We start from the raw sequence: 25,479 nt of genomic DNA, 5'->3' as shown, positions 1-25,479 counted from the left end.
AACCGCCTAGACGGTCAGACCCTGACCATTTTGCGATATATAAAAACTTTTAAAATAAAATAAAAATAAATAAGAGAGAGTGCCACCTGCAGTCCCTCAGTATTGGCCTGTACCCAAGCCTCAAAAACTAAACTTCAACTAAGGGGAGACCTGACCCCTCCCAACAAACCAGAAGTCCAGGTTGCCCTTAACCAACGAAACGTTCCGGAAACCACCGGCCCTGCTTTGAACAAAGCTATAAAGCCAAATGTTTCTGCAGACTCTAACAGCTCACCAGCCAACAGCCAGTCTTTCGGAGTCAGAACTGGGTGGCTTCTGGAATGATCTGCTGTATTATAGGAACGAAAATTAGCAGGTAAGAACCAATTTTCATTTCCTGTACTTACTCAGATCATTCCAGACCAGTGGGATGTACCCAAGCCACCCTACACTGGGCGGGCCTCCAAAAGACTCACATGCAGAACCACTCTCACCAAAGGATGCCTCAACCTGCGCCCTCATATCCAAATGGTAAAATCTAGTGCAGAGAAGACCAGACAGCCACTCGACAAATCTCCTGAGAGAGAAGCTGACACTCCGTCCAGGAGGCCGCCTGCGCCCTTGTGGAGTGAGCCCTTAAAATCCCACAGGAGTCTGTCTCTCTTTAGAAATGTATGTGGCACAGATGGCTTCTCTAATCCATCTGGAAATGGAAGCTTTCGACGCTTTGTCCCCCCCTCTTGGCCCCGGAAAATAAGACAAAGAGATGGTCTGACCGCTGAAAGTCATTGGAAGCTTCCAAATAGTGTAAAAGGATGCACCGCACATCCAACAAATGCAGCTCCCTGAGCTGGGGAGACTCCTGTGACTAATCCGGAAACCCTGGAAGCACCACAGTCTGATTGACATGAAAGGAAGAAACCACCTTGGGCACAAAGGAAGGCACTGTTCTCAAAGACACCTTGTCCCCATAAATTCTCAGGAAAGGGTCCCTATAAGAAAGAGCCTGCAGCTCTGAAACCCTTCGTGCCGAACAAATGGCCACTAGGAACACCGTCTTCAGCGTCAAATCCTTCAAGGACGCTCTCCTCAACAGCTGAAACGGAGCCCCACAGAGCGCGCGGAGAACCAAATTTAAGTTCCATTCCGGGCACACTTTATGCACTGGCGGCCGCAAATGTTTCACGCATTTAAGAAATCGGATGATATCTGGATGGGCTGCCAGGTTCCATGACTGAGATGAGTTTCTAAGAGCATCTAAGGCCGCCACCTGCACTCGAAATGAATTAAAAGCCACGCCCTTAGCTAAGCCTTGCTGCAGGAAGTCCAAGATCTGCGACACCTCTACCGTCATGAGGTTCAGTTTCCTCTGCAGACACCACCCTTCAAACAGTTTCCAAACCCTGACATACGCCATCGACATAGTGGGTCTCCTAGCCTGAAAAAGAGTGGAAATGACCAGCTCCGAATATCCTTTCAGGCAAAAGCCAAACCGCAAGACAGAAGTGATCCTTCCGATCCGAGAATATGGGCCCATCTGCCGAAGAAGACGTGGCAGATGGGCCAGCCGAAGAGGACCGTCCTCCGCCAGCTGCACCAGGTCCATGAACCAGGAACGTCTGGGCCACTCCGGTGCCACTAGTACTACCATACCATGATGCGCCTCTATCCGCCTTAGAACGCGTCCGATCAGAGGCCACAGAGGAAAGACAAAAAGAAGAATTTGTTTGGGCCATGGACACACCAGGGCATCGAGCCCCACCGATTCGCTTTACTTTCGTAAACTGAAGAATCTTTCCGTCTTTGAACTGGCACGAGTCGCCATCAGATCAGCTGGGGGGGGGGGGGGGGGTGGGGGGCACCTGGTGCAAATGTGGTTCCACGCTTCAGCAGACAACTCCCATTCTCCTGGGTCCAACTGCTGTCTGCTGAGAAAGTTCGCCTGCATGTTGTCTATGCCTGCGACATATACAGTTTTACATTAAAATTCAAACCCCCTGGCAAAGTACAATTGATCACCTTCAAATATGCTTATCTACAATAAAACAATGGCTACATCAGAATAAACTTTCACTTAACACAAAAAAAACCAGTTCTTATTGATGCATTAACCTCATTCTGATCTAAAAAAGATACCTTTACACTTGATAATTGTTCCTTTTCACTTAATAAACCTATTAAGAGTCTTGGCGGTCTGCTCGATGCCACGTTATTATTTAAACCTCAAATAAAGGCAATCATCAAAACTGGATTTTATAAACATTGTTTAATATCAGGTTTACGTCATTTGCTCTTTGATTCGGATCTCCATACTGTTGTGCGAGCTATCATCTTTCCACGTTGATTATTGAAACAGATTGTTATTAGGCTTACCTAAATCTACTCTACAACCTTTGCAGTTCCTAATTAATTCAGCTGCTAGACTTGTCTCTAACATTAAGCAATTTGAGCATATAACATCAATTCTTTCTAATCTAAAGTGGTTATCTATCTCTGAGCGGTATAAGATTGCTATGACAGTTTTCAAATTTCTTAGTCCTGAGTCCACTCCTTGGACCAACGCTTTACTAAGAATTTATAAACCTACTCGTGGGTTGAGATCTTCACAACTCAGTCTACTTGACATACCCTCTGTTCATCTTGCGCATCTTTCCTCAACTTGTGAAACATCTTTTTCTGTAGCTGTTCCTGCCTCATGGAATTCCCTTCCATATGAGTTACGCACACAAAATAATGTAAAAAAATGTAGGCGTCAATTAAAAAACTTTCTTCTTCAACATGCTTATGGAGTGCTTTAAACTGAAGATGGATAATTATTATTGGTGAAACAATATGAACTTCCTCTGGTAAATGTATTCTGTTTTGTGCTTGTTATTTATTTTTGTCGATAACGGTATGACTGTTTGCTGTACTTTAGGTTTTCAGATTATTTTATGTACGTTTTATTGTAAATCGCCTAGACCTATTTTGTGACAGGCGATTAATAAATTTTAATAAATGAAATGAAATGAGACGTGGCGAGCCCCCCCAGATGAAGCTCGGCCCAAGCAAACAACTGCCTCGCTTCCAGCGCCACCGCTGGGCTCCTCGTTCCCCCCTGCCTGTTGATGTACGCCACTGTGGTTGCATTGTCAGACAGCACACGCAGCATCCGACCTCTGACTAAGGGTAGGAACACCTGAAGGGCCTGGTGAACCGCCCTGGTTTCGAGAATATTTATGGACCACGATTCTCCGCCACTTGCCATTGACCCTGAGCCATCCTGTCCTGACATACTGCTCCCCACCCGGACAGGCTGGCATCGTCGAGACCACCACCCAATCCGGGGGATCCAGATCCACACCACTCAGTAAACTGTGATGTGACAGCCACCAAGAGAGATTGTGTCTGAGCTCTTGAAGCAGAGGCAAGGGAATATGGAACTGCTCCGAAATAGGATGCCACATGGACAACAGTGCACGCTGTAATGGTCTCATGTGCGCAAATGCCCAGGGAACCAACTCCAAAGTGGATGCCATGGAGCCCAGGACTTGGAGATAATCCCAGACTGTTGGTTCTGTGCTCCTAGGTGCACCAGGCATTGCATTGGCACCAGCTAACTCTTCTGCAGGTTGATGACCCAACAGAGAAACCTAAACGTGCCTATTATCCTCTGGAAAGACCACTCGCATTCCTCGTGAGACTTGGCTCAGATGAGCCAATCATCCAAATACAGATGTACCAAGATCCCTTCTTTGCACAGAGTCGCTGCCTCCACTACCATTACCTTGGTGAATGTGCAAGGTGCCGTAGCCAACCCAAAAAGGAAAGCACAAAACTGAATATGTCATCCCAGCACCTTGAACCTTAGGAATCTTTGATGGTCCTGCTGGATCGGGATGTGCAAATAGGCCTCCGTCAGATCCACTGACATTAGAAACTCCCCCTTGTGCTCCGCTGCAACTACAGTGCGTAGCGTTTCCATACTAAACTTGGGTACCCACAACGCCAGTTCACCTTCTGCAGGTTGAGGATAAGTCAAAAGGAGTCTTCCTTTTTGGGGACCACGAAGTACACAGAGTCCCAACCCTGACCCTGTTCTGCATTTAAGTCAAGAAGCCTCTGAAGGGTCGCCCCCACATGGCCTCTCTCCTGTCGTGTGAAACCAGATGTGACTCCACAAAGGCGTCCCGAACCGGATACAAGAAATCTAGAGTATAACCATATTTGACCACCTCCTAGACTCAACAGTCATAAGCACATAAGAAAATGCCATACTGGGTCAGACCAAGGGTTCATCAAGCCCAGCATCCTGTTTCCAACAGTGGCCAATCCAGGCCATAAGAACCTGGCAAGTACCCAAAAACTAAGTCTATTCCATGTTACCATTGCTAATGGCAGTGGCTATTCTCTAAGTGAACTTAATAGCAGGTAATGGACTTCTCCTCCAAGAACTTATCCAATCCTTTTTTAAACACAGCTATATTAACTGCACTAACCACATCTTCTGGCAACAAATTCCAGAGTTTAATTGTGTGTTGAGTAAAAAAGAACTTTCTCAGATTAGTTTTAAATGTGCCCCATGCTAACTTCATGGAGTGCCCCCTAGTCTTTCTACTATCCGAAAGAGTAAATAACTGATTCACATCTACCCGTTCTAGACCTCTCATGATTTTAAACATCTCTATCATATCCCCCCTCAGCCGTCTCTTCTCCAAGCTGAAAAGACTCTTTAGTCTTTCTTCATAGGGGAGCTGTTCCATTCCCCTTATTTTGGTAGCCCTTCTCTGTACCTTCACCATCACAATTATATCTTTTTTGAGATGCGGCGACCAGAATTGTACACAATATTCAAGGTGCGGTCTCACCATGGAGCGATACAGAGGCATTATGACATTTTCCGTTTTATTCACCATTCCCTTTCTAATAATTCCCAAACTTCTGTTTGCTTTTTTGACTGCCGCAGCACATTCCTCATAGAATTTGGATAATCTGCTACCTACTGCTTCTCCAGGGGAGTGGGGGCCCCTGCCAATATTGCACAAGTTTACTACCGCCTGAGTCCTGGCCGGTGCTGTCTCTTGAAATCCACTGGCCTCCACAAAAGGACTGCTGTCGACCAAAGCCCTGCTTGGAACCGGGTGGCAGAACCAGTTTACCGGACCAAAACGTCCGAGAATCCCGAAAACGAGCTCGGAAAGGGAACACCTTCCTATTATGTTTCCTATCCTCCGGCAACCGATTTCCTTTAGTCTCCCCAACCTCTTCACCAACTGGTCCAAATCCTCCCCAAAGAGGAGCTTTCCCTTAAAGGGGAGATTACAAAGATGCACCTTGGAAGACAAGCCTCCAACCAGTTCTGCAACCACAAAAGCCTGTGGGCCGTGACAAAGGAACCATGGCACGTGCTGAAGTCCGCACCAAGTCATACAGAGCATCGGTAAAATACACTACCCCTGCCTCCAGGCGGGCTGCTTGCAAGGGCAAAAGGTCGCCAGATGCCACCTCTGAGACCTTCTGGACCCAACACAGACAGGCCCTTTGCATCATGCTGGCACATACCGCAGCAACCTCAAACAACAGCTTCCACTGAATCTCCATTTTGCGGTCCTGCATGTCCTTCAGCACTGCTGCTCCAACCACCGGAATTGTCTTCTTCTTAGTGACTGCCAAAACAATTGCGTCCACTCGTGGTACCCTTCAGGAGGTCCGTTTCCAGATTCATGGGATAAAGCTTGGAAATTGCTCTGCCCACCTTCAAACTGGAATCCCACTCCCAGGTCATTATCTTCTTGATCTTCTTGGGCAGTGGAAAAGCCGTCATCGATCCTCGAAGACCATCGAGGACTGGGATTGAACCCCCTCACTATCGGATTCCTCCAGGGAGACCTTAACCCCTAATTCCTCCAGCATTTGGAGAATCAAGGGGCGTAGTTCCTCGAGCTTGAACAACCGTACCACTCGAGGGACATCCCCATCCAGAATTGGGAACTCATCTAGGGTCGGGTCGTCCATGATGGGGTCTCCCAGGTGGGGGGGGGGGGGATAGGGCGCATATCTGTCCCCAGAGGGTGAGATGAGTCCCCTGCTGGTCAATCACCGCTGCATCTGTGCCTCCAGACTGAAGAAGCCCCAGCTGCCGAAGGAGCTCAGGCGGACCCTGAGAAGCCCGCTTGGGACCTCCGTCCACAGGGTCTCCAGGTCGCTCTGCATTCCTCTTGACTCTCGCCCTCTAATTGGCCAAAAAAGCCTGATACAGGAGAAGAACAAACTCAGGGGAGAAGTCCAGCTGCACCTCCCCTGCCCCCTGTGGGGACCCATGCTGCTGATCATCTCCAGCTGTGCACCCTAGCTCCATCGGGGACGGGGGGGGGGGGGGGGGGAGAGTGAATCCATCCCCTGCAGATCTGAAAACCCCGCGTCCGCGGAGGGAATCGAAAGTCCGGCCGAACGCAACCCCAGCCGGTCTCCTGGTGCTTGCCGCACAAGAAGCCTCAACAGTCACCAGCAAGCAAACCAAAGCTCCTACAACGCGCTGCTTCCGGCCCCAACCGTGACTCCCGCACCGCGGGAAGGCCTGAAAGGACGAACCCCGGGGAGGGGGCGGCAAGGAAACCTCCCCCACTCAGCCGAGAAGCACAAAAGCTGTCAGGCCCACCCGGAGCTCCAGGCTGCCGACCTCCTCACAGCCTCTGCTCTGCCCTGCACCAGGCTTCAGGATACAGTCCCCACCGCCCCGGCTGACTCCGGAGGCTTACCTGAAGCGATAGAAAAAACACCAAAAAAACCTTGTTGTCCTAACACTCAACTTTACCAAACCTTGCTGAAGAGTAGGGCCAGAGGCATGGGGAAACTGCTTTGGAGGCCAAGGGAACCAGAAGCCTCTGGATATCAAGCTCACCGGCAGGCACACGGGTGAAATGCAGTCAGGGGTAACCAACCCCCCGGACGCCCAGCTCCACTTGAGGGATGGCCTGCGACAATGCCTAACACCTCAAGGAGCAACACACTACACTAGCTCAACTAATCTTTTTTGTTTTATTTTTTTATCTAAATCTTAGACTGCAAGTTAGCATCTCTACCATCTGCTGGAGTCAGAGAGATACTGAGGGACTGCAGGTGGCACTCTCTCTTATGTAACAGTGTTCAAAGTTTTGTCTCTGATTCCATCTGCTGGTAGGGATGCATAACCCACTGGTCTGGAATTATCTGAGTATGTACAAGAACGATGATTATCAGGGCTGTAGGCCTTCCCTGCAGCATACAGCATTTGTCAGGACAACAAACAGAAGTTTTACTTGAAAGATGTAACGGATGCATTAAGACTGATACAACATAAAAAGTAACATTTTATTTTCACTAGCACATATTTAGGAGAAGCTTTCCAACTTAATGTTCATAGAGCATGGAGAATGAGAAAAACAGGGAATATGGTAAATATTAATTCAATCAAGCACTTGAGAAGACCCTGGAACAAAATGTAACACATATCCGAGTTAAACACTTTCAGGCCAATACAGTAAAGTTTGTGGGAGAGCAGGCGAGCGCCCGCTCTCCCGGCGTGCGCACAGGTCAGTGTCCTGTGCACGCGATACAGTAAAACAAAATATTTAAATTAGGGCCCGCGGTAAAAAGAGGCGCTCGGGACACTAGCGCGTCCCTAGCGCCTCTTTTTGGACAGGAGCGGCGGCTGTCAGCGGGTTTGACAGCCAACGCTCAATTTTGCCGGCGCCGGTTCTCGAGCCAGCTGACAGCCACGGGTTCGGAAACCGTACGCCGGCAAAATTGAGCGTCCGGTTTTCAACCTGAGGGCTGATTTTAATTTTTTTTTTTTTAATTTTTAACTTTTGTTAACTTTTGAGACCTCCTGCTTTTCTGTGCACTTCCCCAGCGCCGGCAGAAATTAACGCCTACCTTTGGGTAGGCGCTAATTTCTTAAAGTAAAATGTGCGGCTTGGCTGCACATTTTACTTACTGTATCGCGCGGGAATGATTAATAGGGCCATCAACATGCATTTGCATGTTGCGGGCGCTATTAGTCTCGGGGGGTTGGACACGCGTTTTCGACGAGCTATTACCCCTTACTGAATAATGTGTAAAGCTAGCGTGTCGAAAATGTGCGTCCAAATACGGGTTAACAGTATCGGCCTGTTTGAGAGAGATATTACCACTAGAACTGTTTTTTTTAGCTTTGTGTCCTACTAGGAAACAAATATCCCTCTGTCCCCAATACCCCCCTTCCAATAACTTTAGATTTGTTCATCCTATTTAATTCAAACTTCGGCTATAGATAGAGCCCCCTGCCTCACAATTTTCATGTGTTCTACTCTCCATTTTCCCCCCAACGTCCCCAACTCTTCAAATTCTAGGGTTTTTTTTTCTTTCCTGTAGAAAAATAGGCCAGTCCAGTTTAGTCTTTTAAATTTCAAGACACACTGATATCATCGAACATTTTGAAAGCTTCCCTGCCATTGGTTAGTGCCTGTAATATCAAACAAGGGCAACTCGATTACTACTACTTATCTGCAGAGCGCTACTAGCAGATACATATAAAAGACACATCATGAAATGTTACATACATCTCCTTGTTTATTGGTGAGAATGACGCTGAGTAACAAGACCACTGTGGACGGAAGTTTAGATTTTTCTTGGCAAATTAATTTCTCTTAGCAACGTTCTACTCCTGCAGTTTTATTTCCTTCCTGCTCTAGCCACCTGGAAGTTAGGAAGTGCGCTATAGATGACAAACTGCCACTGCCCTTCAGCAAGCAGCGCTTTTCCCTTGTGAAAATAACAGAATCAAGAGGAATTAATATGCTTTAACCAAGTTTATCACAAATGCCCAATTCATTAAGCTGCAATTGAGACAAATGAAAAGCATTTTTCCACATCATTAATTCTAAATAAGCTTTGTGGTTTTATTTCCCAAGTAGCATTATGAAAAAAAAAATATTAGCAACTATTTGACACTAAAATAGTGAAGCAGTGTAAAAGAGGAAAACAGAGCATTTTTTTTCTGCATCGCCATGGTCTACTACAAATGACTTTGCTGAATTTCAAACGTATGTATCACAGCAAAATGGCACAACGTCCTATATTTCGCACAACAGTAACAAATTCATAGCGCAAATATTAAAAATAGGAATAGTGGTCAGTTTCAGCTCCCAGCTGAAAATGATGGTCTTTTGATATTGGCACCCAGCGTCATGGTAAGTCTTGCTGTTGGCACACAGTGACTCAAAAAGGCTCCCACATCATCATGCTACAATTGAACACCTGGCTCTTCTTGCCCCGGGGTCTCTCTCCTATCTGGCTGAATCAGATGTTCCTTATCATGCCTCCAGATCATCTAGATTCACAGGTTACCACTACCAGCAGATGGAGATACAGAGCAGAGCTCTGCCTTCACACTACATAGGGCCCCGTGCAGCTTCAGCTTTCCAGTATTTTCTATCTCCATCAGATGGCAGACAGATTATCCTGTGCCACAGGGACTGCCTAGAAGAGTTTGCTCCTGAGGTATGGTTTTAAGGAATCACCTCCCCCCCCCCCCCCTATTTGAGCAGGGGTGGGTGAGAAGGCGTATGAATGACCCTTGACATGCTGGCCCTCCAGCTCTAAGGGAAATATGATAGCCAGATGATCAGGTTCCCCTCTTCCTCCTCTACCTTTTGATGGGCAACAGCAAGAGCCAGAGGTTAAGAAGGCAGCCTTGTCTGGCAGATTAACTCCTGAATAGCCTTCTAGTTACTGCAATAAAGCTGTGAAAAAAAAGGAAGGCAATTGAGCTGAAGGAGAATAAAGACAGTTCCTGGCTTTCAGGCCCAGGTGGAGGGGAAGTTCAGGGCTATTCCGCCTATGTGGTGCCCACACAGTATGTTCTGAGGACTGGCTTTCCTGGACTAACAAAGTCGATCCATGCACATGCAATGGCAGCCCAGTATGGGGGCACAGCACAGACAGCAGTCATAATGAAGGCCAATTGCCTCATGAAGAAACTGTTCTTGGGCCCACCTTCTTTAATGCCAATGGTTTTGAACTAGATCCAGCAGATGGATGAAGTGCTCATTTTAGGTGCAGAGGGCTCCTCCCCCAAGTCCTCTCAGCAGATCCTAGTGCTAGAATAAGGTAATGGCTAAGTAGAATAGTTAGGGTTGAGGGGGATGGAAAGGGAGTGGAAGAGGGAGGGGCCCTATTTAAGGAACTTATTTACTGGGAAGGAGAGATGGCATCAAATGTTCAACATACATTTTGCCTAAAAATAGTTGGAGGAGTTTGGAGGACTTTTTTCAAAATGAATTAGGGAGCTGGGAATCGGGCTGGGAGGCACGAGCACAATGTTTTTTTTCAAAAGCCCATTGTCACTTAACCAGCTATATTCTTTTAAATATATCCACAGCTAAGGCTAAAGTTATCTGGCCAAACGAGGCCAGATAACTTTTAATCCTAACTGGCTATATTTTGAATATGGCCGCTTAGATTTAAAGTTAACTGGCAAAATTCAGCTTGTTAACTTTATTCAGGGATATTAAGTAGGACATTTATCCCACTAAATATCCAGAATAACATAACCAGCTAACTTTAGCCAGATAAGTTAGCAGTTTTAGTGCTTTTTGAATATTGGTCTCCTTATACTTATGTGGCCATTCTTAAAATGACTCCCTTACAGCTGGATTTTCAAAGGGTTTACATGTGTGAAAATAGCATATATGTACATAAGTAGTATGTAAGCTATTTTATAAATGTCAAGAGTACATGCGTATTTTCGTGATTGTGTATACCTTTTATCGAGTGGGGCGGAGGTCTGGGGCATTTCAGGACAGGAGTCGGAATTAAGCACAGTGATAGCAGTTTGTTGAGTGGAGTTTTTCGGGCCTTGTTGGACTTAACAGAAGCCTATCTGCATAAACCCATTCGAGAAGAACATCAACGTTTTTTTGTGCTATGGTTCTGGGGTAACTTTTCCAGTTTCAGGCCTCCCGTTCAGTTTGGCGACTGCACCTCTCAAGTTCACAAAGGTGATGGTGGTGGTAGCAGCAGCTCTCCACAGGGAGGGGATCCTTGTTGGTCACGGAAAACCCGAGCATCTATGCCCTCAGCTGCGACCTATAGTCTATAGTTGAAGAAACTTGATGCCTTGGCATTGCTCCTTGACGCATCAGATCCAGATGGGGACTGCCCCAATTAGACTGGATAAATCTGAAGGCCTCCTTCAACAGCTCCCATTCTCCCGGTTCCAACTGTTGCCTGCTGAGATAATCCACTTGCACATTGTCCACTCCTGCAACATGTGAAGTGGCTATCCCCTGCAAATGTCGCTCTGCCCAAGCAAAAGGTTCCTAGGCTCCTTGGGCAACCGTGCGAGTCTTCATTCCCCTTTGCTGATTGATATCAGCCACCGTTGTCGCATTGTCCGAAAACACTCTGACCATTTGACCTTGGACTTGTGGAAGGAATTCCACCAATGCCCTGCACACTGCTCATTTCCAAGCAATTGATAGACCAGGATGCTTCCACTGGCAACCACAGTCCTTGTGCCATTTGTTCTTGACAGATCGCCCCCCACCCCCCCAACCCTTGAGGTTGGCATCCGTGATCCCTATAACCAAGTCCAGAACCTCCAGGCCCATTCCTTTCTCCAAATTGGGCCAACACAGCAATCACGAGAGACTGGACCTGGAAGTACCCTGCAACAGTAAAGGCTAATGAAACTCCTCTGAAAACTGATTCCAGTGCGACAGCAACACCCCCCTGTAGAGGGCACATGTGGGCAAAAGTCCATGGCCACATTCAACGTAGATGCCATTTAACCCAGGACCTGAAAATAATCCCAAGCCTTTGACACTGGCATCCGCAAAATCCACACCACCTGGGATTGTAACTTCTGAATCCTCTCCGAGGTGAGAAAAACTCCTCCAAGCTGAGTATCTTCCAAGCTGAGTATTAATGGCGGGGGTGGAAGGGAATTAGAACCAAGAGCTAAGAGAAACAGATAAGTATGAGAGAAGAAATGAGGGAAGCTTGCTGGGCAGACTGGATGGGCCATTTGGTCTTCTTCTGCCGTCATTTCTATGTTTCTATATATAAGTATCGAACTTCTCCCTCAAGTATTCCAGCATATGGTATGGCTCTGGTGACTCTTCGCCAAATTCACCACCCGGATCAAGGATCACAACATATCCATCACCGTGCGCACAGACTGCCAGCATACCTCTTCTGATTTCCCTTGGATAAGCCAGTCATCCAGATAAGTATGAACTAGGATCCCCTCCCTGTGGAGAGCCGCTGCCACCACCACCATCACTTTTGTGAACTTGGACTGCTGCCTACTGGAACCCTAGTTCTTCCCCGAAGACAGTGCAGAATCCTTACTAGGACGAAAACTGCCGCACCTCCCAAAACCTAGAGTGAGGCAGAAAAGACTTCCTGACTGTCATCTTATCTTCTGGCTGCTTATTCCCTTTAGACATCCCAAAAAACTTCATCAATTGTTTCAGGTCCTCCCTGAACAACAATTTTCCTTCCTTTAAAGGGAAGATTACAGAGCTGAGATGTGGACCAATTCTGCAACCACAGCAGACGTTGCACTGAGACCGCTGCAACCATATTCCTGGCTGAAGTCCAGCTCAGGTCATAAAGCATGCCAGCATCATATGCAATCCCAGCCTCCACCTGCGTTGCCTAGCTATTAACACCAGCATCTGCTGAAGACTTCTCCTGGATCCAGTATAAACAGGCCCTCTGCAGACTTCCACAGATCGTTGCTTGCAGGCTCAGCGTCAAGACTTCAAACATCCTCTCCCGATGAATCTCTAGCTTACGGTCCTGCACATCCTTTAACACTGCCAAACCTGCAACCAGAATGGTTGTCTTGTTAGTGACCGCCAAGACCGAAGCATCCACCTTCAGCAACACCAGGAGTTGCAGGATATCCTCTGTGAGGGGATACAACTTTGCTATGGTTCTAGCTACCTTGGGGCTCGTCTCCGGGAACTCCCATTCCTGGTTCATAAGCTTCTAGATCCTTTTAAGGAGAGGAAAAGCTTTTGGTGGGCCCTGGAGGCCAAACAACATCCACCCTTTTATTGTCCAGCTCCTCCTGGATCACCCTAATACCCAGTTCCTTCCAAACATGGGAAATAAGGGGCCTCAACTCCTCCTTATGGAACAGACGAACCACCTGCAGGTCGTCTCCCTCCATTATCCGGAGCTCTTCCGGATCAACCATATCCTTATCCCCATTGAGACTGATAGCCACTGAGAGATCTGCTGGGTCATTCTGATCCACTCATGGACCAATCCCGAGACCATTTTCCAGGGCATCCAAGCCACTAGGCCTCCTCAGGATGGTCCAGGCCCAGCTGGTGAAGGAGGTCCCCTGACCTCCTGGCCAAGGAGACCCTCGGCCTCTTTTCAGCAGGACAAGACAGCTAACAGAAATGCCCCTTTATAGCCAGTGCTTTTCCTGGTTAAAAAGGCCTTATGCATAAGCAAGACAAATTCTGAGGAAAACTCCACATCATCCTCTCCCCTGTCTGGCCCAGAGCTTGCATCTCTTCCCCCCTGCCCCCACAGGATAGATGGAGATAAATGGGGGAGGGAAGTCCCTGGGCTCCTGGGAGTCCATCAGCTTCCTAACTGTAGCCCTTCTCCTGCCTGACAGGCTGTTTAGGCTCAATGTATTGACCCTGACAGGGCCTTGGGAACCTGTGACTCTCCTACCGGTCTTGTTCCCAACGGAGGACCCCTCCCCTCTAGAAAGGAATCATGGCATAGCACCGCCTCATCCAGCTGTCCCCGAGCCAGGCCGTCGGCCTGACAAGCTTTCCCATGCTGAGAAACCACTGTCAGCGCCACCTTGTCTCCTCGAGGCTGGGCCTGCTGCAAAGGAACAGGAGCCGCGTGATTGCGGCGTGCGGGAGTGGAGGGGAACACTGCCCAACGCAGCCTCCAGCTCCCAGAGCAGCCTGAAGCTTTCCCGCGCTGGGAAATTGCTATCGGAGACATCTTGTCTCCGCGTGGCTGGGCCTGGTGCACAGGAACAGAAGCCACGTGATCGCAGACGTTGGAGAGGAGGGGGAACATGGCCCAACGCAGCCTCCGGCTCCCCAAGCAGGCTGAAGTAGCGAACAGAGGAGCTACACTGCTCCCTTCCCCAGACCAGGCCTACCCTGATGATCAAACCAGGAATAGCCCGAGTGGTTGCTGCTAAAAGAAAAATGTAACACTTTTATTTTTCTTTAAAGAAACAGCAGCCACAGCAAAGTGAAAAATTCAAGCAAAAAAAGGAATACTTCTGCTTGCAACACCTCTGGGAAGGAGCCTTCAGGGAATAAGAGAGAACTAGAACCCCTGGCTGTCAGACTCCTGGATCTGCTGCGGGCTAAAGCTGATCAGGGATTACCAAACCCCCCACTTGCCTGGCTCAACCTGAGGGATGGCCCACAAAGGAACCTAACACCTCAGGAAGCATCTTCTAACTTCTCTTCTTCTGTCCCTTCTTTTTTTCTTTCTTCTTAACTGTGCACCTCCACCATCTGCTGGAGACAGAGAAATAGAGGGTCCGCAGGTGGCACTCTCGGTTATATAGCAGTGCCTCAAACTTTTAGTTCTCTGTCTCCATCTGCTGGTAGGGATGCAAAACCCATGTCTGGTTTGATCTGGGGTACAAAAAGGACCTCTGCTTTGGCACCCTGGTTTGGGCTATCCCTCCTGGCACCTTCATGAGTTAGGGAAGCAGAGCCTAAAGACAGAAACAGACATGCAGACAGATAAATCAAAATTTCAATCTGTTGCAGACTTACCTGCAAAAACCATTGGCTTTACCGATTTAAACCCTGGCAAGGGCTCCACTGGCTGCTTTTGCAGATACAAGGTATCTCCTATTTGAGCTTCCTGCACCTCTTTCATCCCTGCAGTCAGATAGCCCACCTGTCCTGCATATCTAAACAAAATTGGCATTAGAGTGAAACTTCAGTCTTTGGAAAGAAACGGATTACAAAATTAGATAGATATGTATGTAAATAAAAATGTTTACTTATATCCTTTTCCCATACCTCCCTTCTTAATACCATAACAAGGACTTTCCCTTGTCAAGTCTGTCCACTGTTCAGTGCATAATCACCTCTCTCTCATCTTGCCACTGCACCCAGGCACGCGGGCAGTCTTCTTTCTCCAAGACTGATGCCACTACCACTCATTAAAAAACAGACTGCAAGTCACCATTCTGAAGATAACCAAGTTTTTCCTGCTACTTTTCAAAAGTAGCTCTTCCCCACAAAATGTAAGCTGGCCAGCAAGAGGTCTATGTTCAGCCACTGGCAAAGTTAGCTGGTTAACTTGGCTAGGATATTTAGTGGTGCAAGTACACCACTGAATAAAGTTGCCAGTCTTAAAGTTAGCCAGAGAAGTTTATATGGTTAACTTTGGGACTGCTTATCAACTGTCCTAAACTGATCTGGCTATCTTAGTCATATAACGCTGAAAATTGTTGTTATCCAGCTAACAAAGCCAGAAACCAGTGCTCTGCCCAGGAACACCCCTGACATAGCCAAATAAGTCAGGGATGGTCAGACCAAAGGGATTTTTTAATCCCGGCGTTTCTTCAGCTAAGTGACAAATATAGCCTGACAAATGCACTGAATGGAGAAATTACTACTTACCTGATAATTTCCTTTCCTCTAAGGAAGGCAAGCCAATCCACACCAGTGGGTTATGCACCTCTACCAGCAGATGATTGTAAAGCTTACTCACCTACGTCACAGACATATAGCCCTGCCCTGACATTAGCCCACCAGTATTCTCTGGCAAAGCAACAGTGGACAAACTGATTGTACTTGAACATGACTATTAACCATTTGGAATCACTGAGCTTGTTTAAAAAATTAACATGCACTAATCTTAGGTGCTGGTAATAGCACTCACCAGTTCATCAAACAAATTAACAGAAATAACATTCTTCACTGTCATATGAACATAAGAAATTTCCATGCTGGGTCAGACCAAGGGTCCATCAAGCCCAGCATCCTGTTTCCAACAGAGGCAAAACCAGGCCACAAGAACGTGGCAAATACCCAAACACCAAGAAGATCCCATGCTACTGATGCAATTAATAGCAGTGGCTATTCCCTAAGTAAAGTTGATTAATAGCAGTTAATGGACTTCTCCTCCAAGAACTTATCCAAACCTTTTTTGAACCCAGCTACACTAATTGCATTAACCACATCCTCTGGCAACAAATTCCAGAGCTTAATTGTGGGTTGAGTGAAAAAGAATTTTCTTCGATTAGTCTTAAATGTGCTACTTGCTAACTTCATGGAATGCCCCCGAGTCCTTCTATTATCCGAAACAGTAAATAACCGATTCACATCTACTCGTTCAAGACCTCTCATGATCTTAAAGACCTCTATCATATCCCCACTCAGCCGTCTCTTCTCTAAGCTGAATAGCCATAATCTCTTCAGCCTTTCCTCAAAGGGGAGATGTTCCATCCTCTCTATCATTTTGGTTGCCCTTCTCTGTACCTTCTCCATCGCAACTATATCTTTTTTGAGATGCAGCGACCAGAATTATACACAGTATTCAAGGTGTGGTCTCACCATGGAGTGAATACAGAGGCATGACATTTTCCGTTTTATTAACCATTCCCTTCCTAATAATTCCTAACATTCTGTTTGCTTTTTTGAGCTGACGATTTTAAAGTATTATCCACTATGATGCCTAGATCTTTTTCCTGAGTGGTAGTTCCTAATATGGAACCTAACATTGTGTAACTACAGTAAGGGTTATTTTTCCCTGTATGCATCACCTTGCACTTGTCCACATTAAATTTCATCTGTCATTTGGATGCCCAATCTTCCAGTCCTGATAGGTCCTCTGCTTGTGATTTAACTACTCTGAATAATTTTGTATCGTCTGCAAATTTGATAACCTCACTCGTCGTATTCCTTTCCAGATCATTCATATATATATTGAAAAGCACCGGTCCAAGTACAGATCCCTGAGGCACTCCACTGTTTACCTTTTTCCACTGACAAAATTGACCATTTAATCCTACCCTCTGTTTTCTGTCTTTTAACCAGTTTGTAATCCACAAAAGGGCATCACCTCCTATCCCATGACTTTTTAGTTTTCTTAGAAGCCTCTCATGAGGGACTTTGTCAAACGCCTTCTGAAAATCCAAATACACTACATCTTCCGATTCACCTTTATCCACATGTTTATTAACCCCTTCCAAAAAACGAAGCAGATTTGTTAGGCAAGACTTCCCTTGGTTAAATCCATGCTGACTGTGTTCTATTAAACCATGTCTTTCTATATGCGCTACGATTTTAATCCTTAGAATAGTTTCCACTATTTTTCCCGGCACTGAAGTCAGGCTCACTGGTCTATAGTTTCCCGGATTGCCCCTGGAGCCCTTTTTAAATAGTGGGGTTACATTGGCCACCCTCCAGTCTTCAGGTACAATGGATGATTTTAATGATAGATTACAAATTTTAACTAATAGATCAGAAAATTCATTTTTTAGTTCCTTCAGCATCCTAGGATTTATACCATCTGGTCCAGATGATTTGCTACTCTTTAGTATGTCAATCTGGCCTACTACATCTTCCCATTCACAATGATTTGGCTCAGTTCGTCTAATTCATCACCCTTGAAAACCATCTCCGGAACTGGTATCTCCCCAACATCATCATTAGTAAACATGGAAGCAAAGAATTAATTTAGTCTTTATGGAATGGCCTTATCTTCCCTAAGAGCCCCTTTAACCCCTCGGTCATCTAATGGTCCAACCGACTCCCTCACAGGTTTCTTGCTTCGGATATATTTTAAAAAGTTTTTATTATGAGTTTTTGCCTCTATGGCCAACTTCATTTCAAATTCTCTCTTCGCCTGTCTTATCAATGTTTTACACTTAACTTGACAATGCTTATGTTTTATCCTATTTTCTTCAGATGGATCCTTCTTCCAATTTTTGAAGGATTTTTTTTGGGCTAAAATGTTGAGATTACTACCTGATAACCTCCTTTTCCTTAGTGTAGACAGATGGACTCAGGACGAATGGGATAGTATCCGCGTGCTAGCAGTTGGAGACGGATCGGATGTCAGCACGGGGGTATATTTATTTAGAGTTTTTATATACCGACCTTCTCGATATACATAATCGAATCAGGTCGGTTTACATAGAACAAAACTTTCGCAAGTAAGGCGATACATTAAACAATAAAACAGAGTATTGAACTAAAGAGTACAGCATAACATTAAACAATAAACGGCGAATAGAACAATAAAACGTAAATCAATAAATATTAAATCTTATGTATAGATATATATATATATATAAATGCATATATATAAATAAATATATAAAATAAAAATGACTATACATTAGTCAAATATCATGAGTAAGAGGTATTATTAATTGCAAATTATTGGTGGAAGAATTGTGCTGGTAAAGGTAAACAGGGGACAGTGGGCATTTTAAAATGGCATAACTATGAGACGAGCACGAGCTGAAGCTGAAGTAACAAGAAAGGGTCTTTCATAATAAGATAACTGTCCAGGTGAGGCGTGTTTTGGTCCTGAGGGTGTATGGGCAGTCATGGACTTTATGTTGAACTATTTTGTTCTTTGACCGGTGTCAAAGTGTTCCTGTGATTCCGGATAGGCTTGCCGGAAGAGCCACGTTTTCAGGTTTTTCTTGAAAGTTAAATGGCAGGTTTCTAGTCGAAGATCAGGCGGTAAAGAGTTCCAAAGGGTGGGCCCGGCTGTGGAGAGTGCTCGTTTAGCTAGTGAAGTCTTAATCGGGGGAGCATGTAAAGAACCTTTGTAATTATATCTAATTGGTCTTTTTGATGTGTGAAGGCGGAGTTGTGAGATAAGATTTAGGTGTGCGCTGCCCATGATATCCTTGTGGATCATTGATAAAGTCTTGAAGGTAATTCTAGCTTTTATAGGCAGCCAGTGGAGGTAGAACAGAATAGGTGTGATGTGTGCTCTTTTGTTTGTGTTGGTGAGTAACCTTGCCGCCGCGTTTTGTACCATCTGTAAGGGTTTTATGGATGAGATTGGCAGACCTAGCAGAAGAGAATTACAGTAGTCTAACTTGGACAGAATTATGGACTGAACTACTAAACGGAAGTCGCTGAAGTGGAGAAGTGGTTTCAGATTTTTGAGCACTTGAAGTTTGAAGTAACATTCTTTTGTTGTGTTGTGAATGAAGGATTTAAAGTTGAATTGATTGTCAAGTCGCACCCCTAAGTCCCTGACGGAAGGTGAGTGGTTGATGGGTGGTATTGTGGATTGTGTTGTGCTTTGGGCCTTGAAGAGATATATATATCCCCACAGGAAGCGTAGCAACTCAGTAATCTTCCTTGCAAAAGCTATTATGGATGTGTGTACTGACGCTCAGTGAAAAGTGAAAACAGGATTCCCCTGACCGATTGATAGGAGCTGGAGACCGCCAGCATTCCCAACCGGAAGGCGTTGACACCAGGTAGAGTGTACGCTCTTATGGGACAGAAGACATGGCTTACCTTGGATCGGTGAAACCCATGTACACAGGCAGCTGGGCGGGATGCTGAGTCCATCTGTCTACACTAAGGAAAAGGAGATTATCAGGTAGTAATCTCAACATTTCCTGGCGTGTAGCCAGATGGACTCAGGACGAATGGGATGTACAAAAGCTTTACTCCCAGCCTGGGCGGGAGGCTGCCTGAGGACCATGTAGTACCGCCCTCGCAAATGCAGAGTCCTCCCTGGGCTGGACATCCAGATGGTAGAATCTGGAGAAGGTATGGAGGGAGGACCACGTCGCCGCTTTACAGATTTCTGCAGGCGACAGCATCCTGGATTCTGCCCAAGATGCCGCTTGTGCTCTGGTAGAATGAGCCTTGACTTGTAGAGGCGGAGACTTCCCGGCCTCCAAGTAAGCTGCTCTGATAACTTCCTTAATCCAGCGGGCGATGGTAGGCCGCGAGGCCGCTTCACCTTGCTTCCCCCCGCTGTGCAGGACGAACAGTTGGTCCGTCTTTCGTAGTTCTTGTGTCACTTCCAGATATCTGGGCAGCAATCTGCCAATGTCGAGATGGCGTAATAAACGCCCTTCTTCAGATTTCTTCAAACCCGCTGTGGTAGGCAAGGATATGGTTTGGTTAAGATGAAACTGTGAAACCACTTTTGGTAGAAAGGAGGGAACCGTACGAAGATGGATAGCCTCAGGAGTGATTCTGAGAAAGGGATCACGGCAGGACAGTGCTTGTAGCTCTCAGATGCGGCATGCCGAACATACCGCCAATAGGAATACCATCTTCAAGGTTAGAGAACGGAGAGACAGTCCCCGAAGGGGTCTGAAGGTGGATCCCGCGAGGAAATCCAAAACAAGGTTGAGTTTCCATAAGGGCACAGGCCACTTTAGTGGCGGACTAATATGCTTGACTCCTTGCAGGAAGCGAGAAACATCTGGGTGCTTGGCGTTGGTCTTGCCATCCCTCCTGGGACCATAGCAAGACAGCGCAGCCACCTGAACTTTGATGGAGCTGAGGGAGAGACCCTTCTGAAGTCCATCCTGCAGGAAATCCAACACAATAGGGATTGTGGTCGCATGTGGATTGGTGCCATGAGTGTCGCACCATGCTTCAAATACCCTCCAGATCCTTACGTAGGTGAGGGACGTGGAAAACTTATGAGCTCGGAGGAGTGTATCTATCACGGGCGCAGAGTAACCTCTTTTCTTCAGTCTAGCCCTCTCAATGGCCAGACCGTAAGAGAGAATTGAGCTGGATCCTCGTGGAGGATGGGACCTTGACGTAGAAGGTCCCGGAGAGGAGGCAGGGGAAGAGGCTCCCCTGCCAGTAGTCTTCTCATGTCTGCGTACCAGGGTCTTCTTGGCCAGTCTGGTGCCACTAGAAGAACTAGGCCCCAGTGTTTCTGAATCTTGTGGATGATGGCGCCCAGCAGAGGCCACGGAGGGAAGGCGTATAGCAGAGCCCCTGGAGGCCCACGGCTGGACCAGGGCATCGATTCCATGTGAGAACGGGTCGCGCTTGCGGCTGAAGTATCTGGGTACTTAAGCACTGGACTTGTCCGCCAGTAAATCCATGTCCGGAATCCCCCAGTAATCCACAATCATCTGGAAGGCTGTGGGGGACAGCTGCCACTCTCCCGGATTTAGGCTTTCCCTGCTGAGGAAGTCTGCTGTGGTATTGTCCTTCCCGGCAATGTGGACGGCGGAGATGTCCTGAAGATTCGCCTCTGCCCAAGCCATCAGTGGGGCGATTTCCAGAGATACTTGTCGGCTTCTGGTTCCGCCCTGACGGTTGATGTATGCCACCGTGGTGGCGTTGTTGGACATCACTCTGACTGCTCTGTTCTTCAGTCTGGGAGCAAATCGAAGGCATGCCAATCGGACTGCCCGGGCCTCTAGACGGTTTATGTTCCACGCTGACTCTTCTCTGTTCCACCGCCCTTGTGCGGTGAGTTCTTCGCAGTGTGCTCCCCAGCCGCTCAGGCTGGCATCTGTGGTGAGCAAGGTCCACGTGGGTGATGACATCTTCGACCCCCTGCTCATGTGGTTGGACTGAAACCACCACCGCAACTGGGTCCGCACTCTGGCTGGTAGATGCAGGCGCGTGGAATAGTTCCGTAGACGGGGGCTCCAGCGAGAGAGCAGGGAGTGTTGTAGAGGTCTCATATGGGCCCTCGCCCAAGGCACCACTTCCAGGGTGGATGCCATGAGACCAAGAACCTGCAGATAATCCCAGGCTATGGGCCGACTGGCTCCCATCAAATACTGGATACGCTGCTGAAGTTTCAACTTTCTCTTGGTAGTGAGACTGACTGTGTCCGCCCGGGTGTTGAACTGTACTCCCAGGTATTCCAGAGACTGGGAAGGCTGTAGGCAGCTCTTGCTGAGGTTGATTACCCAGCCCAAGCTTTCCAGAAGGGCGATCACTCTGTCGGTTGTCCGAAGGCTCTCCTCTCGAGATTTCGCCCTGATCAGCCAGTCGTCTAAGTAGGGATGGACAAGAATTCCTTCCCGCCTGAGTGCCGCTGCTACCACTACGACCACCTTGGTGAATGTCCGTGGTGACGTGGCCAACCCGAAGAGCAGAGCCCGAAACTGGAAGTGGTGGCCTAGAACCTTGAAGCGTAGGTAGCGCTGATGATCCGGATGGATCGGGATATGCAGGTATGCCTCTCACAGGTCTAACGCCGTGAGGAATTCTCCTGGCTGTACTGCAGCCTTGACGGAGCGCAGAGTCTCCATGCGAAACCTCGGTACCCGTAAGTAACGATTGACTGACTGGAGGTCCAGCACAGGCCGAAAGGTGCCCCCTTTCTTGGGTACCATGAAATAAATGGAATAGTGTCTAGAATTCACTTCCCAGGCAGGTACTGGGATGATGGCTTTCAAGGACAGGAGCCTCGCTAGGGTAGCTTCCAATGCTGCCGTCTTGTGTCTGTGACATGAAGATTCCACAAACTTGTCCGGAGGGAGATGATGAAAGTCCAGATAATATCCCTCCCGGATAATGGCGAGGACCCACTGGTCCGACGTGATCTCGACCCATCTGGGGTAGAAGAGGGTTAACCTGCCCCCTATGGCTCCATCCCCCAGATGGATCGGCGGATTCTCATTGTGAGGTGCGGCCAGGACCTGAACCTGGGCCTGCTCCCCTCTTGCGCTGCTTGGTCCGAAAGGACTGATTCCGGGCCTGAGGACGAGGTGCCTGGTAGCGACTCATGAGGGGAACGAAGCGCTGGGAGCTTCTACCCCTGGAGGGCCTTGGAAAGGCACGCTGGTTCTTTCTGAACCGATCTTCTGGTAGTCGAGGTACTGGAGAAGCACCCCATGTGCCGGCCAGTTTATCAAGGTCGCTGCCAAACAAGAAAGAGCCCTTAAAGAGCAATCTGGTGAGGCGTGTCTTGGAAGGTGCATCGGCTGACCATTTCCGGATCCAGAGCTGCCGCCTGGCAGCTACGGAGGATGAGATCCCCTTGGCTGTTGTTCGGACTAGGTCTGATGCAGCATCCGTGAGGAACGAGAGAGCTGACTCCATGTCAGCTGCTGGAGCGTTGTTCCTGACCTGTGACAAACAGGCACGCGTCACCACTGTGCAGCAGGTTGCGATCCGCAAAGATAGAGCTGCCACCTCAAAGGTCTGTTTCAGAATGGCGTCCAGTCGCCGGTCATGAAGCTTCTTGAGGGCCGTCCCCCCTTCAACTGGAATGGTAGTGCGCTTTACCACAGCGCTAATCAAGGCGTCCACCTGAGGGCACGCCAGCAGGTCCTGGATAGCCGGTGCCAATGGATACATGCCCCTTCAGGGCCCGGCCCCCTTTGAAGGAAGCCGCTGGTGCCGCCCATTCTAAATCTATCAGTTGTTGTGCTGCTTGCAAGAATGGAAAATGGCGGGCTGTAGGACGAAGACCTTCCAGCAGGGGGTTCTGCGCAGAGGGTACCGTAGCGCTGGGACCTGTAATATCCAACTCCGCCAGACACTGAGACACCAGGTCGGAGAGATCCTCCTTGGGGAAGAACCTCCTCATGGTTCTATAAGGCTCAAGCCCTGGGGGAAGCTCCCCCTCGTCCGGAAGTTCAGACTCGTCCGGTGAAACCTCCTGGTCCGACTGATCTGGACTGTCCAGCGGCGGAAGGACCCGCTCACGATAGGGGCGGGAGGGTCCAGGAACAGGATCCGCAGGAGCCGCCACCGCAGCAGCCGCCGCAGTCACAGCCACTGCAGGAACCGCGGAAACAGCAGGAACAACAAGAACCGCAGGAACAACAGGAACCGCAGGGCCTGGACGGGAAGCCGTTTGCATCTGTACAAAGGCATGAATCCCCTTAAAGAGATCCACCCAGGAAATTGAAGCAGCCTCTAATCGCCGGGGTACAAGATCCCCCTGGATTCCCGATTGGTCGAGACTGACCGCTAAATTCGGGGTAGCCCCTGGGGAACTGTCAGCAAATCGTGGCTGAGATTGGTCCTGGCCCGAGGGTCCCACGGCCTCCTCACATTGTGCACATAGGGACTCTGGCCCTTCACTGTGCGTGGCTCGAAGCTGGCATGTGGAGCAGAGGCCGAGGGCTTGAATGCCGGAGGCAGGCGGCGCCCCCGCTGAAGACGCTGAGGCGTTCTGTTCCATTGAAAAAGTATGCGCTGAATGAAAAGCGGCCACAATATACGCTTAATAGAACAGGCGCACAATAATAGTATGCGGCAGCAATATGCGCTATAGTACAACAAGCGCTTAATAATATGCGGCAGCAATATGCGCTTAATACAACAGACGCACAATAAGAATATGCGGCAGCAATATGCGCTATAGTACAACAAGCGCTTAATAATATGCGGCAGCAATATGCGCTTAATAGAACAGGCGCACAATAATAGTATGCGGCAGCAATATGCGCTATAGTACAACAAGCGCTTAATAATATGTGGCAGCAATATGCGCTTAATACAACAGGCGCTCAATAATAATAAGAATAAGAAGCAGCAGCTATATACGCTCAATAGAACAGGCGCTTAAAAATAATATGCGGCAGCAATATAGGGCGAACAATATACGCTCAATGATATGCAATATGGTCTCAGCAATAGGCGGTCATGAATACACGCTCAATAGTATGCAATATGCTCTCAGCAATACCCACTCAATGGTATTCAATAGGCTCTCATCAATAAGCGGTTAACAATACGCGCTCAATGGCATTCAGTATGCTCCCAGCAATATGCGGTTAGTAATACACGCTCAATGGTATTCACTAGGCTCTCAGCAATAAGCGGTTAACAATACGCGCTCAATGGCATTCAATATGCTCTCAGCAATATGCGGTTAGCAATACACTCTCAATGGCATTCAATAGGCTGTCATCACTAAGCGGTTAGCAATACACGCTGAATTGTATGCAATATGCTCTCAGCTATGCGTGTAGCAATACACGCTCAATGGCATTCAATAGGCTCTCATCAATAAGCGGTTAGCAATACACGCTCAATTGTATGCAATATGCTCTCAGTATAATATACGCACAATGAGGAATATAATATGCGCTTAGTTATAGAGCTGCGCCTATTACGGGCGCTCAATACCTGAACAGGGCCCACAAAATGGCGCCCTCCACGGCGTGCCACGCCGCCGATCCTCTGTTCCTTGGAGACCAGAAATAAGAGATGTACGCCTTACCTGATCTTTGGCGCTTCCCGGGTGGAACCCGGGCGGTCTCCGGCTGCGGGGGGAGAGGGCAAGTACCTTCACCGCCGCGTTTGAGGATATGCACCCGCTGCCTCGTCCACGCCGGGACCGAGGCGCCTCGTATGCCACACCCGAACCTCGCCCGGGGGCTAAGTCCCTGCCGCGATTCGGCCACCGGACCGAGGACTTAAACCTCCGGGGGATCACGGAAATCACCCCGGGAAACTCAACTGGGGGAGGGACCTTAGGGTATCACCGCAGGAGTGCGGGGCTCGATGCTGTAAAAGTTTTAGTTGAAAGAAAGTAGAAAATAGCAAA

At 47.9% G+C, this 25,479-nt stretch overlaps 1 protein-coding gene across 5 annotated transcripts in view; it reads right to left on the bottom strand.

Annotated features, from left to right (window-relative positions):
• GUF1 (GUF1 homolog, GTPase) overlaps positions 1 to 25,479 on the bottom strand; it is a 179,109-nt gene that overhangs the window by 71,331 nt on the left and 82,299 nt on the right. For all 5 annotated transcript variants that reach the window (XM_029588451.1, XM_029588481.1, XM_029588460.1 and 2 more), the window contains one exon: positions 14,763 to 14,902. In XM_029588451.1, the coding sequence (XP_029444311.1) occupies positions 14,763 to 14,902 (140 nt within the window). The remainder of the gene's footprint in view (positions 1 to 14,762; positions 14,903 to 25,479) is intronic.

This window comes from Rhinatrema bivittatum, chromosome 1 (genome assembly GCF_901001135.1).
Source record: "Rhinatrema bivittatum chromosome 1, aRhiBiv1.1, whole genome shotgun sequence".
Taxonomy (NCBI): Eukaryota; Metazoa; Chordata; class Amphibia; order Gymnophiona; family Rhinatrematidae; genus Rhinatrema; species Rhinatrema bivittatum.
Note: the sequence above shows the minus strand (reverse complement) of the source record. Positions and strands in the feature narration are given on the sequence as shown.